This window comes from Boeremia exigua (assembly GCF_020726555.1).
Source record: "Boeremia exigua strain MPI-SDFR-AT-0100 chromosome Unknown C7974scaffold_9, whole genome shotgun sequence".
In the NCBI taxonomy this organism is placed as follows: Eukaryota; Fungi; Ascomycota; class Dothideomycetes; order Pleosporales; family Didymellaceae; genus Boeremia; species Boeremia exigua.
The window spans coordinates 1,227,078-1,241,001 of NW_025763526.1; the positions used below are offsets into that span (position 1 = coordinate 1,227,078).

The 13,924-nt window shown below is 54.3% G+C and overlaps 7 protein-coding genes across 7 annotated transcripts; 3 read left to right on the plus strand and 4 right to left on the minus strand.

The window, feature by feature from the left end:
• Positions 1-69: 69 nt before the first annotated feature.
• Positions 70-870, minus strand: C7974DRAFT_315935 (alpha-N-methyltransferase NTM1; the record flags this gene model as incomplete). Its single annotated transcript, XM_046138536.1, has 1 exon — positions 70-870. The coding sequence occupies one exon, from the start codon at positions 868-870 to the stop codon at positions 70-72; it is 801 nt and encodes a 266-aa protein (XP_045994844.1).
• A 621-nt stretch (positions 871-1,491) lies between these two features.
• Positions 1,492-3,189, plus strand: C7974DRAFT_316229 (aldehyde dehydrogenase-like protein; the record flags this gene model as incomplete). Its single annotated transcript, XM_046138552.1, has 5 exons — positions 1,492-1,619; positions 1,671-2,039; positions 2,086-2,466; positions 2,514-3,008; positions 3,057-3,189. The coding sequence occupies 5 exons, from the start codon at positions 1,492-1,494 to the stop codon at positions 3,187-3,189; spliced, it is 1,506 nt and encodes a 501-aa protein (XP_045994845.1).
• A 1,424-nt stretch (positions 3,190-4,613) lies between these two features.
• Positions 4,614-6,626, plus strand: C7974DRAFT_316586 (serine/threonine-protein phosphatase PP-Z; the record flags this gene model as incomplete). Its single annotated transcript, XM_046138567.1, has 2 exons — positions 4,614-6,020; positions 6,069-6,626. 2 exons carry the CDS (start codon positions 4,614-4,616, stop codon positions 6,624-6,626), a joined length of 1,965 nt encoding a protein of 654 aa, XP_045994846.1.
• Positions 6,627-7,613: 987 nt separating this feature from the next.
• C7974DRAFT_415584 (uncharacterized protein) lies at positions 7,614-8,578 on the plus strand (the record flags this gene model as incomplete). Its single annotated transcript, XM_046143908.1, has 2 exons — positions 7,614-7,630; positions 7,681-8,578. The coding sequence occupies 2 exons, from the start codon at positions 7,614-7,616 to the stop codon at positions 8,576-8,578; spliced, it is 915 nt and encodes a 304-aa protein (XP_045994847.1).
• A 751-nt stretch (positions 8,579-9,329) lies between these two features.
• Positions 9,330-10,585, minus strand: C7974DRAFT_315930 (uncharacterized protein; the record flags this gene model as incomplete). Its single annotated transcript, XM_046138535.1, has 2 exons — positions 9,330-9,837; positions 9,888-10,585. The coding sequence occupies 2 exons, from the start codon at positions 10,583-10,585 to the stop codon at positions 9,330-9,332; spliced, it is 1,206 nt and encodes a 401-aa protein (XP_045994848.1).
• A 510-nt stretch (positions 10,586-11,095) lies between these two features.
• C7974DRAFT_399583 (uncharacterized protein) lies at positions 11,096-12,449 on the minus strand. Its single transcript, XM_046142422.1, has 6 exons — positions 12,331-12,449; positions 12,106-12,212; positions 11,856-12,058; positions 11,748-11,768; positions 11,619-11,693; positions 11,096-11,569 (listed from the first exon to the last, which is right to left on the minus strand). Exons 2-6 carry the CDS (start codon positions 12,126-12,128, stop codon positions 11,481-11,483), a joined length of 411 nt encoding a protein of 136 aa, XP_045994849.1. The 5' UTR covers positions 12,129-12,212; positions 12,331-12,449; the 3' UTR covers positions 11,096-11,480.
• On the minus strand, positions 12,450-13,895 carry C7974DRAFT_399584 (S-adenosyl-L-methionine-dependent methyltransferase). The gene is made up of 2 exons (XM_046142423.1): positions 13,513-13,895; positions 12,450-13,443 (listed from the first exon to the last, which is right to left on the minus strand). Exons 1-2 carry the CDS (start codon positions 13,834-13,836, stop codon positions 12,502-12,504), a joined length of 1,266 nt encoding a protein of 421 aa, XP_045994850.1. The 5' UTR covers positions 13,837-13,895; the 3' UTR covers positions 12,450-12,501.
• Positions 13,896-13,924: the final 29 nt, after the last annotated feature.

A 13,924-nucleotide genomic window follows, 5' to 3' on the forward strand; every position in this document is an offset into this window, starting at 1 on the left:
ATTGTCATACATTGCATTCATTGGGTATATAACTTTTTACCTGTCATTGTTCGTGCATTGTTCATGTGCTTACTCGGGCTTCAAAGCGTAGATGCGTACAGGGTACAACTCCTTCGGCATCCCTCTTTGCAGCTCTGTGGCCACAAGCTTCAGCCTTGCGTCTTTGAACAGCTTTCTGAACTTCTCGTCACTCCGCGTAACACTCGAATCCTCCTCGTCGTAGATGTCTCTGTGTCTGATGTCCGTAGACAGGTTCTCCTTGACCACTATCCATGAATCGGCCTTCACGTCGCCATCGCCAGGCTTGACGAGCCCTGCTTTACACCGTTCCAGGTATGTCACCAATTGCTCGTCCGTTAAGTGGCCCACGCACCACTGGTTCCATATCAGGTTGTACGCGCCAGATTCAGGTACCCAGTCTTGCAGACCAAGGTTGAACACTTCGCCAACCTGTCCCTTCCCGGTGGCCTCTCCTGCAGCCTCTGCCTGTGTGTTCTCCAGTTCCTTGACGAGCTCATCGGTAAATTTCTTCACCGGCTCCACGATATCGACTCGCCTGCCCACGCCCAACAAGAAGCCCTTCGTTATCCGCCCAATGCCTGCCCCGCAGTCTGCTACGCGATCTAGAAGCGGCAACGCTTGTTTTGTTGCTGCAGCCTGGCCTGTCTGTGCGCGGCGCAGCTTTGTGAAGAAGTTGGAGGAGCCTTGCAGGTCGATGCGCGAGGTTTGTGGAAAGCCGCCAAGCATGCCATTGTTGTCTGATGTCACGCTTTCCCAGTACGCAAGCGACGCGGTGACGTTGATCGATGCATCAGGGTTCTCGGGGTCGTGCGAGAGGATAGGAGGATCGGACTCCATGCCTAGAGCCATGGTCGCGGAAGGTGTGGGAGAGAGTCTTGTGGGAAAGAGGGCGAGGGCGTTGAGTGGGGCTGTGTTGATCGTGGCGAGCTCGGAAAATCTGACTGACGCTGTGTTGCATGAGTGATGCTCTATTGCGCTGTTGGTAAGGAGCACATCGTTAGCGCGTTAATCAATGCAGTTGCAGACGCGTCGAGCTCGAGGCGGGGTAGCTCCCAGGAGCTGCATGCCTTCGGTAGAAGTCCGTCCGCGCGTCCCGAAGACGTGGGCTGCGATCATGGAGTGTGTCAGAAAAGGGTTAAGGCATGTGCAGTAGGCAATCGTTGATTGATGATACACAGATCTCGGGGAGCGCTTTTGGCGTGTAGAGGTGTGGAGTATAGATCCAAAAGGGCAGTTGCATGCGGAAGTCCGTCATATCGCGGGGCTCACATCCAAGCTACGACCGCTGCAGTCCATTGGCACTGTGTAGATAGTCAGCCGTCTCCTCCGCTGACCAAGGCAATGCTTTATACTTCTTTGTTTAGAGCCGCACCGCGCAGAGTAACATCGGCTTTCTCCCACGCTTCAACCCTGAGACCCGTTCGATCATACCGAGTCACTCTTCCAAGATATTACACAGCTGCCAGCAACATGTCTGACCTCTTTGTCGAGCTCACGGCGCCAAACGGCCACAAGTACAAACAGCCACGAGGATTGTTCATCAACAATGAGTTTGTCAAGTCCAAGTCTGGCGAGACCATCACTTCGATAAACCCAAGGTATATTCGTGCACACAAAGCACAGTGACACAAGCCTAACAATGCATACAGTAATGAGAGTGAGATTGTTTCGGTCTATGCGGCGGGCGAGGAGGATGTCAATGATGCAGTAGCAGCAGCACGCAAGGCATTCAAGAGCCCGGAATGGCGAGATATGGACACGAATGCCCGTGCAGACATACTATTCAAGTTTGCACAATTAATTGAAGAGCACCGAGAAACCTTGGCTACGATTGAGACGTGGGACAACGGCAAGCCATACCAAGTGGCTTTCAACGACGACCTAGGCGAGGTCATTGGCACCATCAAGTACTATGCAGGATATGCGAACAAGATCCATGGCCAGGTCATCGACACCTCACCTGCAAAGTTGGCTTACACATTGCGGGAACCCCTTGGTGTGTGTGGGCAGATCATCCCGTAGGTGTGTCTTATCTCGGAACTGATCTGTGTTGACTCCTAGTAGATGGAACTTTCCTCTCGCCATGGCTGCCTGGAAGCTCGGCCCTGCTCTTTGCACTGGCAACACGGTCGTTATGAAGGCCGCTGAGCAGACGCCACTCTCCCTTTTGTATCTTGGAACTCTCATTAAGGAGGCTGGCTTCCCGCCAGGTGTGGTCAACTTCATCAACGGAGAAGGCAGGAAAGCTGGTGCAGCTCTCGCTCAGCACCCTGATGTTGCCAAGATTGCCTTCACTGGGTCGACGGCTACAGGCAAAGAGATCATGAAAATGGCTGCAGGTACCATGAAGAATATCACACTGGAGACTGGCGGAAAGTCACCTTTGCTCATCTTTGACGACGCGGACCTCGAACAGGCGGTCAAGTGGTCACACGTCGGCATTATGTACGCAGTATCCCTACTCTTATGATCATTCTGCTTACCATGTCTAGGTACAATCAGGGTCAGGTTTGCACAGCAACGTCAAGGATTTTGGTTCAGGATGGTATCTATGATAAGTTTGTCTCTGCTTTCAAGGATCATGTCGTAAACACATCTGTTGTGGGCGACCCGTTCAAGGACGACACTTTCCAGGGCCCCCAAGTCACCAAGGCACAGTACGAGCGCGTTTTGTCGTACATCGAGGCAGGCAAGTCAGAAGGTGCAACCCTCGTGTCTGGAGGCAAGGCCTTCAAGGACGTTGGCGGCAAAGGTTTCTTCATTGAGCCAACCATCTTCTCGGACGTCAAGGACAACCACACAATCTTCCGTGAAGAGGTGTTTGGACCTTTCGTCGCGATCAGCTCTTTCACGACTGAGGAGGAGGCCGTTGAACGCGCCAACGACAGCACCTACGGTCTGGGAGCTGCTCTGTTCACCCAGAACATCACCAAGGCACACCGTGTCGCCAGGGCGATTGAAGCGGGTATGGTCTGGATTAATTCTAGGTAGGTATGGATTCACTCGAGCATAATATGTGCTAACTCTACTCCTAGCAACGACAGCGACATCCGAATCCCATTTGGAGGTGTTAAGCAATCTGGTATTGGGAGAGAGTTGGGCGAGGCTGGACTCGAAGCTTACACAAACAAGAAGGCGATTCACGTCAACTTGGGCACGAAACTGTAGAGTTTGGCGTACGAAAAGATACATGTCATAACCACGTCCCAAGATGAGGGTTTGCTTGGCGCCACGGCTTGGAATGGGTTGGACGACTGCAAAGGCGGGCTTGGGATGAGAAATGCGGAATTTGTTCGCAGCAGATTTTTTGCTCTCCAGTGCACTGATTTGGTGGTGCTGAGACAGACATTCTAATCTCCGCAAATCATACGTCGACCCAGCAACGAGGCTGAGGTATTTTGCCTGCGTGAATTAATCACGCCCACTGATGTTCTCCAACGAGTGCGCTGAGTCGGTGCGACTTGCTAAACCCTTCCCGTGTCGTGTGGCTTGTGGAGACGCAAGGTCATGAGTGGGCCCATATGATGTCGTTGCTCGGAGGCTGGTGCAGCCCCAAAATGCAGAGGCGTGAGGCTGTACCTGGATGCTTGTCCGCTGTTGTAAGCCTCCGCGTCAAATGCAGAACGAGTGAGGCTCTGCTGACCAGGATGAGGACGCGTCCACGTCCCTCGGCCAGGCTGCACACGTCGCAGTCCGCAGCCCGCAGCAACGACGTGTTCAGACGATGCTTTGTGCTCGAGTGGCAGGCTAAGCAACTTATCTTGGCGCACGTCTCTCGTCACCCAAAGCGAACAAATCACCAACGCCCTCGTCACTCGCTGCTCTCCCACTGCCCGCGGAGCCCCTCGCTGAACTGTGCTGGCTATCACCACGTTCCCTCTGACAGCCGCACTGCCCTCGTGACTGACACCGTTCTCCGGTTGCGCACCACTAAACATCTGGACCACTGCTAGCTTCTGGTCTAGGATCGCTTGTGAAGGCTATTTCACCGGTCCGCTCAGTCCGGAGCGCCCACTCGCCTTCGGCCACCACTGCTGGGTCCTTGCGTCTTACTAAGACACGCGGCTAGCAGCGTAGCTCTATCCCCGCCCTGTCGACCGGAGAGCTTGAGATCATCGCTATCAAACACCAACGCCCGAAAACCCCACCACATGTGCACTGCCCGTGCCGCGTGAGCAACTCTTTCCTGTGCACTCCACCCTCAGGCCATCGCTCTGGATCGCCAACGAGACTCCGAATCGCCCCCCGTCGACTCTCCCAACCCGACCTGGCACGCCCAGTGTCCTGCAAAGCTGATAACGACCGCGCCGACGGAGGCCCGCTTCAAGGCATTCCTCTCTCGCCTATTCAGGCCACCCTAACGCGTCTACGTTGCGTAGCTTGATCGACAAGCAAACAAACGCTGCAGTCGCAAGCTGCTTCACCACGCCCGCATCCGAAGCTGAGAAAGAGCAACCATCTACCACTTGGCCCTGCATACATAAATCCAGCGCCACTTCCCGTGCGCACCAAAAGACCAACACGGTCCCTGGATCGTCGAATCCTCACGTCCCGCGCCTCGGCATATCTCACCTGAGATCAAACTCGCCATCATGGGCAACCAGCCATCCAGCGAAAAGGGCAAGAAGGGGGAGAAGGGCGCCGATGGCGTTCCTCTGGGTCGTGAATACTACCGCTCGTTCGAGCGATCAGACACGCAAGGCTCCACACGCTCGATACGCAATTCTATTCGCAACAAGATCCCCGGCACCGGTAAGACCGATAGTCCACGCAACTCAGTATCAAATCTCAGCGAGGCCACCAACGGGAAGAACGACAAGACAGATGCGGTCTCTCTGAAGTCAGAGAAGAGCAAGGGAGGACGAGGCTCGAGACGAGGCTCAACGGCTTCGGAGGGTACAGGTCTCGTGGAGACAGCTGCACAGGTTGAGAAGCTGCCAGATGAACCCCTGCCGCCACCCTCACCCGTTCAGGGTGCTGCTGCAGGTACAGGCCACGAGGGCGTAGAGAAGGCTCAGCAGACAGGCGAGGTCGATCGTGTCTCGGAGGTGCCTCCATCCGGTGTACCACCACCATCAGCTTCGGCCCAGCCAGGGGAATCGATCTTGCAGAAGAAGGGACAGCCGATTCCGAGGCTGCCAGAGCCCCCAGCAGCAAACGACGGTGCTGGCTCGCCCATGGAGATCAGCGCGTTGAAGGCTATTGACCTCGACGACATGATCCAGCGACTATTGGACGCCGCCTACGCAGGCAAGGTCACCAAGACCGTGTGCTTGAAGAATGCAGAGATCTTTGCCATCTGTTCGGCTGCACGAGAAGTCTTCTTGAGCCAGCCTGCACTGCTGGAGCTTGCACCGCCGGTCAAGATTGTTGGTGACATTCACGGACAATATACCGATCTCATCCGCATGTTCGAAATGTGCGGGTTTCCTCCCAACTCTAACTACTTGTTCTTGGGCGATTATGTCGACCGCGGCAAGCAGAGCTTAGAGACAATCCTTCTGCTCATGTGCTACAAGCTAAAGTTTCCTGAGAACTTCTTCCTCCTCCGTGGCAATCACGAATGTGCTAATGTCACCCGCGTCTACGGCTTCTATGACGAATGCAAGCGGAGGTGTAACATCAAGGTGTGGAAGGCGTTCGTAGACACGTTCAACTGTCTGCCCATCGCAGCCATCGTTGCACAGAAGATCTTTTGTGTCCATGGTGGGCTGTCCCCAAGCTTGTCGCACATGGACGACATTCGCCAGATCGCACGGCCTACAGATGTCCCGGATTACGGTCTGCTGAATGACTTGCTGTGGAGTGATCCGGCGGATATGGAGAACGATTGGGAGTCGAACGAACGTGGTGTTAGTTATTGCTTTGGCAAGAAGGTCATCATGGAATTCCTGCAACGGCACGACTTCGATCTCGTCTGTCGAGCACATATGGTAGTAGAGGACGGCTACGAATTCTTCACTGATAGAGTCCTTGTGACGGTGTTCTCAGCACCAAACGTAAGTCACCCCTGGGCGTAGGTTCATCACACATCTGACATGATACAGTATTGCGGCGAGTTCGACAACTGGGGCGCGGTCATGTCCGTCTCTGGGGAATTACTGTGCAGCTTCGAATTGCTTAAGCCGCTTGATTCAAGCGCATTGAAGAGTCATATCAAGAAGAGCAGGAACAAGCGTCAGAGCATGCTCAATTCACCAGTGAGTAACTTGTGGCCTTGGCCTATGGATTTGAAGCGATCTGTAGTGCCACATATTGTATATTTTTTACGTACTGACTCCGCCACAGCCTGCACACTATGCACCTCAAAGTTACTAATCGTTTCCCTTTTGTGTAGGGTAGTGAGAGCGATGGTTCACCAAGATCCATGTTATCACAGACCAGGTCCTTGCGGGATCCAGGATGTGATGGACTTGTGGAGAAGTACAAAAATGCAGACAAACAAAGATATCCTCCTGGCCTACGACGGAAACCTGGATTGGATCAGCTCGGCACTGGGGAGGACATTATGGATGCACTTGGAACTCAATTCTCTGACGCATCAATACCGCCGAGTCCGTCATCGCCTGGAATCGCTGCCGTCAAATCATTACTGGCACCATTGAAGACTCTTGGCCTGAACCGCGAAGATGAACATGAACGACTGAAGGATCAGCGCGCAATGTGGGAGTCATCGTTGCCAAACAATTTTGAGCGCCACTCGAATCACGTCACCCCTGGGCACACCCTCGAATACATCACGCAAGGTGTACCTGCTCCAAGGAAGAAATTGGAAGACTTCAACGTGTCGACCAAGCACAAAAGACGAACTTCTTCATAAAAGTACGCGTGCCAAGGCTACATCGATCAGGAAGCGCTCGTGGCTTTCCTGGTCACATCGCGATCGTCTATCACCAATAATCTTACGGAGTGTTTCCCTTGTGTTTGTTAGGTATGATACTGCACATCACTTTTCAAATGGCGCACAGGTTAATGGGGCCGTCAATCCCTGGCTGGAGTTCTTCGACAAGCCGAGGTGTACAGTATAGCAAATCCACGAGGCATTGTCTTTTGTACTTGGGTAATGTTGTATCAGGGTTGAGATGGGTCTACTTCCCTTCGTGCATCTTTTCAGGCTGATTTTTCTCTTAGAAAGCTGTAATATCATCTCTATTCATTCAGATTGCTGACTCGATTCCCAAAGTTATGTCGCCGACTATTGAATTTCTCTTTTCAGGTCGAATGCTATTAGTACTAACAGTCTTGGCAGCCTGTATTAACAATACTGTCGTACTATAGAAGACAGCAACGGTATGCAAGCTGTAAAGGTTTGCCATAATGCACCGTGGATAGCAGAGAAGAGGTTGTATTGTCAAACGATGTATGCGCCGTACTTCCACAGTCCTTCTCTCATACAAATGCACCAAGTATGATGTCAAAGAAAGCATGTGTACTAAATGGCCGAGCACCCTTTCGCCGCCCAAGTGAATGGCCAGACTTCACCTTCACCGCTGTCCCGTTTTTGACAAGCGCGGCAAAAACCTGTAATGCCAACAGCTTTGACTAACCTGCCTCCTGCTCGTCTGCGGACAATCCAACCGTACACCACAACCATGCCTTTTGCAACCAGGTAAGCACCCTTGAGGGTGTTCATATAATGACTGACTCACGCGGACGTAGCGTATTGCATTCAAGGCAGTTCACCTTCCTGATCGGCGTCGACCAAACCCCGATCATTGTCCACTCGGGTGCTATTGCGGCACTGTCAGAGCCTCTAGACCGCCTATTGAACGGTCCCTTCCAGGAAGCTCAGAGCAACCAGGCATGTTTCGAGTATATCGAGGTTGAGGATTTCGAGAAGATCTGCGCCGTCGCGTATGGCGCCGCCCTACCCGTTCCAGAAATCCGTACGCTCCCGCCAAATGCAGTCAACATCAGGGAAGACTACTGGGTGTTGAGCCCACGCATCGTAGGGCCCGACAGCCTGACTGCTCGCAACAATAAGCTGACCGCTCATGTTTTGTGCGCAACTCTAGGTGATCTCAACAACCTGCCAGGCATCCCGGATAGGAAGGATTCACAGGCCCTGTACGAGAACACGGTCGACGACTTTCACCGCTGCGGCCTCCTCAACATCGACGACGACGAAACGCAACGACTGCCAGCCGTGGGCGGCACAGCCGGCGGCACAGTCCCCCCGCGCAACCCTACGTGGAACCAGGACGTGTCCAGCGCACTCCTAGGCTACGCGCGCATCTACCTCTTCTCCGACGAGCACCTCATCACGCAGCTGCAGAAAGACGCCGAAGCCGGCCTCCGTGGCTTCCTGGCGCGTCTGGACATCTACCCGCCCACGCGCGCCGCCATCGTGGAGCTCATCCAGTACGTCTACGACGGCGAGATTGTGCCGGATCGCGCGGATGGCGAGGCCATGCATCCGCTGCGCGAGATGGTGGTGAAGTTCATGGCGCTGCATTTGTCTGCGTTTGGCGGTTTCGCTCCGCACACGGAGTTGGTCAGGCGCGGCGGGGACTATGCTGTTGATCTGCATGAAGTCACCGTGGAGTGGCTGCTATGAGTCTGGATGCTGGGCAGTGCAAGAGACGTAGCCTGCAACGGGCAGATGACTCGTGGCGACTACGCGTTGCTGAGTGCACTGGGGCTATTATTGGGCTTACGCATCTGGAAGTAGGCGAGGGATTGGAGATACAAAGCATCGATTCCCATTCTAAGTGACGTATATAGGGTATTACCATTTCCCTGACCACATGCATCCCCGTCCCTATGCCGCTCTTAACGTACGACAATGATTCCACTCCAACGCCCCAGACATCAAAACCGGCCATGCAGGTTACAAAGAATGACAAAGAAGAATGGCTATAATGTGCCGGACTGTGATAAAAGAAAGGAAGTATATGTGCTGAAATAGCTATCGAGATAAGAAGCTTTAGATTCATGCCAGTTCGTCGTCTGAGAACCGGAATGTCGAGTCTGATGAGGCCTTGTACTGCTTTTCCGATTGTTTGCGGGTGTGCCGTGGCGAAACGGGGGACACGCTCTCGACCCACGAGCGGTTCGAGAAGCGCGAGGACGACGAGGAAGGGCGCGAGAAGTTGCGTACGCCCGGTGGTGCCGGCGAGGGTGCAAACTCTCTGAGAGCTTGCTCGGCCGGCTGTTTAGCGGGAGCCGGGTTGTCCTTTGGCCAGGTGGTATGCGAGTCAAGAGGGAGATCGCCTGCGCCTTGTTAGCTCGCGTTCTCCTGCATCAGCCCGTCGAACGCAACATGTCGAACGCGAAGAAATCAGGGAAGGAGAGCGCACAGGAAAGGACTACGCACTGGCCACGCCCAGTCCCTCGCACAACCGCTTCCGCCACAGTCCACAGGCTTCTTCGAAGCCCTCCATTACTTCGCCGCAAGCTCGCTTTGCCTCTCGCTCGCGCAGACGCCTGTCCCAGTCGCCACGCTCGATGAATTCTCGTCCTTCGACTGTACGTTCAGACTCGCGCTTCCACTCGTGCAATTGCTCTTTGCTTGTTCGCAAGCGACGTGATGCGTTCGTAGTTGTCTGGCGCGACATGTGCAATGTGTCGCTAACGTTGGAGAGGTGCTGCAGGAGTTCGCGGGTCGAGAGTGTGAGGTGCGAGAGTTGGACCAAAGGTTCGGTAGAGCTATGTGGGAGGGACTGAAGCGTTTGTTCAACGAGCGGCAGGAGCTCTTCGATCGCCTCTGGTGAGGGTATTATGGCGCGGGGGCCAGTGAATGATGCAGTGAGGGAGGTAAGGACGCGCGATTGGTGGGTGAGGTGGGTCGTTAGAGAGTCGTGGGCGGTTTTAAGGCTGGGCTGTGTTAGCTGGTGCATGTGGTTAAAGTTATTGGAACGGCATACCGTGTTGCACCGTTCTCGACCGCAAGTTGGCTCCCCAAATCTCGTAGACGTTCGGTGACGCGCTTGACTACTTCGTCAGAAGCACTGCCATTCTCCTCCATGCCTCTTCGTGCCATGCTCTCGATCGCGGCCATGCGCGCTTCAAGGGCCGGCGTGACACCTTCGTTGTCCAAATCCGAATCGTCCCCGTAATCCGACCCATCGTACAGCGACCGCTGCCTGCTGTGTTTCTTCGTCTTGATCGCTGCACCCGGGCTCAGTGTTGCCCTAGATTGTGTCGATGGCGAGCTTTGCAACGCAACCCCGCTATCCCGCACTCCATCCGGATTTATAGCACCTTGACCACCTGTTGAGCCGTCGTGCTCGACAGCTGTGCCAATATCTACTGGCCCTTCCTGTGTATGATCCAGCTCCTCTCCAAATTCGCTGTCCATCTCCTCGTCGTCGCTGCCCCATTCGCCGAGTTCGTCTGCAAGATTGCCCAGCCCCCCACCATTGCCCCTACCCCCGCCGAATCGTTGCGCCGGACTACCATTATCGAAATCGCGCGACGAACGCGGTGTGACGGGCGAATAGCCGGATGTGGAGGAGGGGCGGTTAAATGACTGTCGTCTGGACTGAGACATGTCTAGGCTGGAGGGCGGCCGGCGGTGAGATGAGGACCCCCTGTGGGTAGGCGTCCGTGGCGGAGACGACATGCTCGAGAAGGTTATTGTAGTGTCGGAATACGGGGTGCAAATGTTTGGCGCATCGGAGCTCGGCAAGATGTAATTGTGGAAGTGGCCCTGGTTGATCGCAATGTGCGCTGTGTGCCCTGTAATTGCGTTCTCCTATTGCGTTTGCGTTTCGAGATCTACAGTTGGTAGCAGGCGCCGATGGAAAGCAGGAGCGCTGCGTCAGAAGGTCGTGGCGGGGTAAGACGCGTTCAAGAGTGGAGTGCTTGTAAAGTCAATGGATTGTGAGGGTTGGGGCTAGTTCGGCTTGGCCGCGGACATAGATGAATGCGGTGAAGGGGTCTCGGCGTGAGAACACGACCGTCAAGCAAGTAGCCGTGAGCGACAGTGGATGCACGAGCAGCGACGGGCAGGTGCTCGATTTTTGGAGCCCCTGGAAACCGTCGATACAATGTTTGTTGTCACGATGGTGTAGCAGGGTTCACCCTGGGAAACCGCCAGATCATCCTAGTGGTTCAGATAAGTCGGGGAATCTTAGAGAGCCAAGGACAATTCCTTGAACGAATCCTATTTATATGGACAGTATATATGAGCTTGCGCCTATTCTTTGATCGCACGCAGTGTCCCACAACAGCTTTTGTACATAAAGAGCATCATGCACGGTCTCACCCGCGCGCTCTGCTCCATTGGAGGCCGTGCCGTACCATGGATGCTCGAATTGCAAATGGGTATCACCTTAACCATAGCCACAGGCCCAGTGTGAGTGATGTCCACAACGCCATGGTCGGGGACAGCCCCGGCTTCTGCATGTTACCGCGAAGAAGCCAACCACAAACAGACAGACCGTGTACCGCCGAACGCCCGCAATGCCCTTGTATGCCGCTGAATCAAAACGTGTATATGCGTGGACGGCGCGTGATCATTTGTTTTGGTCAATGTTGGCGAGCTGCTTCTTGAGCACGTCGAAGAAGTTCTGTCCGTTCGGCATCTTGTGGGATGTGCCGCCGCCTAGAGACTGTCAGAATCAAGCCGTGACTGAAGTGGTAGCTGTAGATACCTCTGGCTCCCCATACTCCGCTGTTTCTCTTGGGCACGGAATCGCCCTCAACCTTGTGGTAGACCGCTGGGTGTTCTTGCACGACGATGTCAGCTCTTTGGGTCGCGTGTGCTGTTTGGAGATACATACCAGCGACAGTCTCACGGTACTCTGCGAAATGTCAGCACTGCTCTAGAATCTACAGCTGCAGATCTAGCAAACAGCACACAGCTGTTTGCTCGAGCGGATACTACTTACTCTTCTTCAGATAATCCCTGACCTCGACTGCGTTGAAGTCGCGGACAGAGACATGCTCTTCCTTGGAGGCAGGAACTGGCGCAGTCTGTCCTGGACCAGCAGGCTTGTTGCTCTGAGCAGCCTTGTTGCCCCACGGGTTGCTTGTCGAAGGGGAGGCTTGCTGTCGTCCGTCCTTGGAATTGCCTTGTCCTTGCCTCCGCCAGCTGCAGCGTGTTAGCTTTGTCGCACCGGCGCAGGATGGAGCGCGTACCGATTCTCGCCCGCGCCGCTCATTGTCGCAATTCTGAGGATCGGTGGGGGAGGCGGGGGAACGATGCCTTGGTGGATATTAATGATGGATGTAGCTCTCTAACCGCGCTGCATGACGAGTCAATCTAGGGTCCATGCAACAGCCAATGGAAGCGCGTAAACGCCATGTTTACACAAGAGTGCGTGAACAGCTCACCATGCTAGTCTTATTACAGCTAAAACTTACAGTCGTTCACCAACATATGCGGTCCACTGGAGGGGAATTTTTGCATTTACTCGCTCGGTGCCGTGCGTTGTTCATCACGTGTGAGACAAGCTACATGCCGATACACTGGAAGTTCGGTCATGTCAAATGTCGGTGTACCTGATAAACAGGCGCATTGAGGTTTCAATTGGTCTAACTCGACTCATCATCACTCTGTTCCTTGCTCTTTGGGCGTTCCATGCGTTCCATGCGTCTCCACAGCGCCAGAAACCCACCACCTACAACCATCTGGCCCGCTTTTGGGCGGCAAACCATGGCCCATTTCTCGTCTTCTTTGGCTAGTGTCTCTGCCAACTCATCGTCTCTTGCCTCTTGGCCCTTGACCGGATCGACAGACTCTACGTCGGAAGCGTCTGGCAACTCCTTGGTGTCCGGCTTCTTTAGTGTCGATCTTGGTCTGACGGCGCGGACGTCCCATTCACGAATCGTACCTGCGCCGAGTTCTACGACTCGGTCGAGCAGATACGGCATTTTCTCCTCACGAATCAACTCTACGCATTGCGCGATCTGTGTGATGCTTGGGTTGAACACAGCCAGTAGCCCATCCACACGCAGCGCCGGTGCCACATTCGCCAGGTGCGTCTCGGCATTGGGCAGATCCAAAAAGACGTGATTCAAGAAAGGTTCTTCAGTCTTCCTAGTCACTCTTTGCGAAGCAATCCAAGCCGACACGTCTCCCACGTGGAAATCGACATTGCCAGCGTATAGGCCGTGTCGAAAGCCTTGGACAATCTTCTTCGCATGCTTCGCATGCTTACTTGAGATGTCCAGAGTGTGCACGATAGCGCGTCTGCAGGGTTTCCACGAATCTAGAGCCATATCTTGAAGGTCTGACATAGACTCACCCAAGTACACAGCATCCTCTGGTTCTTCTACATTTGTGGCGTAATCGGGGGTCTTCGCTAGCGGCGGGTTTGCAGCATGGATGGCTCGAGCAAGGTGCAGTGTCAACGCTCCGTGACCTGTACCGGCCTCGAGAATCTCGAAGGGTGGCTCATTGTTCAGGGCACTTGATGGTGTGTCGACGTGGATATCAAGAAGAGAGACGATCAAATTGGTATCAGAGGGGTACAACTAGGGTCCACTTAGCTAAGGTTCCACACGATACAGCTACAACGCGGATTCGGGTGATAGTAGACGCACAGGTGTGACGAGACGTGGGGTGAGCCGAACGTATTCTGCCAAAGTAGGTTCGTGGACGCGGAACTCGAAGCCTTTCGAAGACCGCACTACCTGGCGCGTTTCCTTCCCAATTATACTGGCATGGTCGATAACCCCGCGGTGGGTATGTGCGGTCTTCGCAGCCTGTAGTTTCAGAAGAGTGCCGTCTACTATATCTTTCTTGCTCCGTAGAAGAACGACGTCTCCTTCCCTGAAAGCGCGGTAGAGGCCTGCGCTGGTGCTGAAGGGTCTAGCAGGCTTTGGTGTCGCTGCGCATCGAAGCTGTCGTAGGCATTGGTTTCGCATAGCTCGGCTTGCGGGTTGTGTGTGTATGCTTGCCTCGGTGGTGGAGGCAAAGAAGTTGCCGAGCGCAGAATGAAGGACGCAGGGTTCA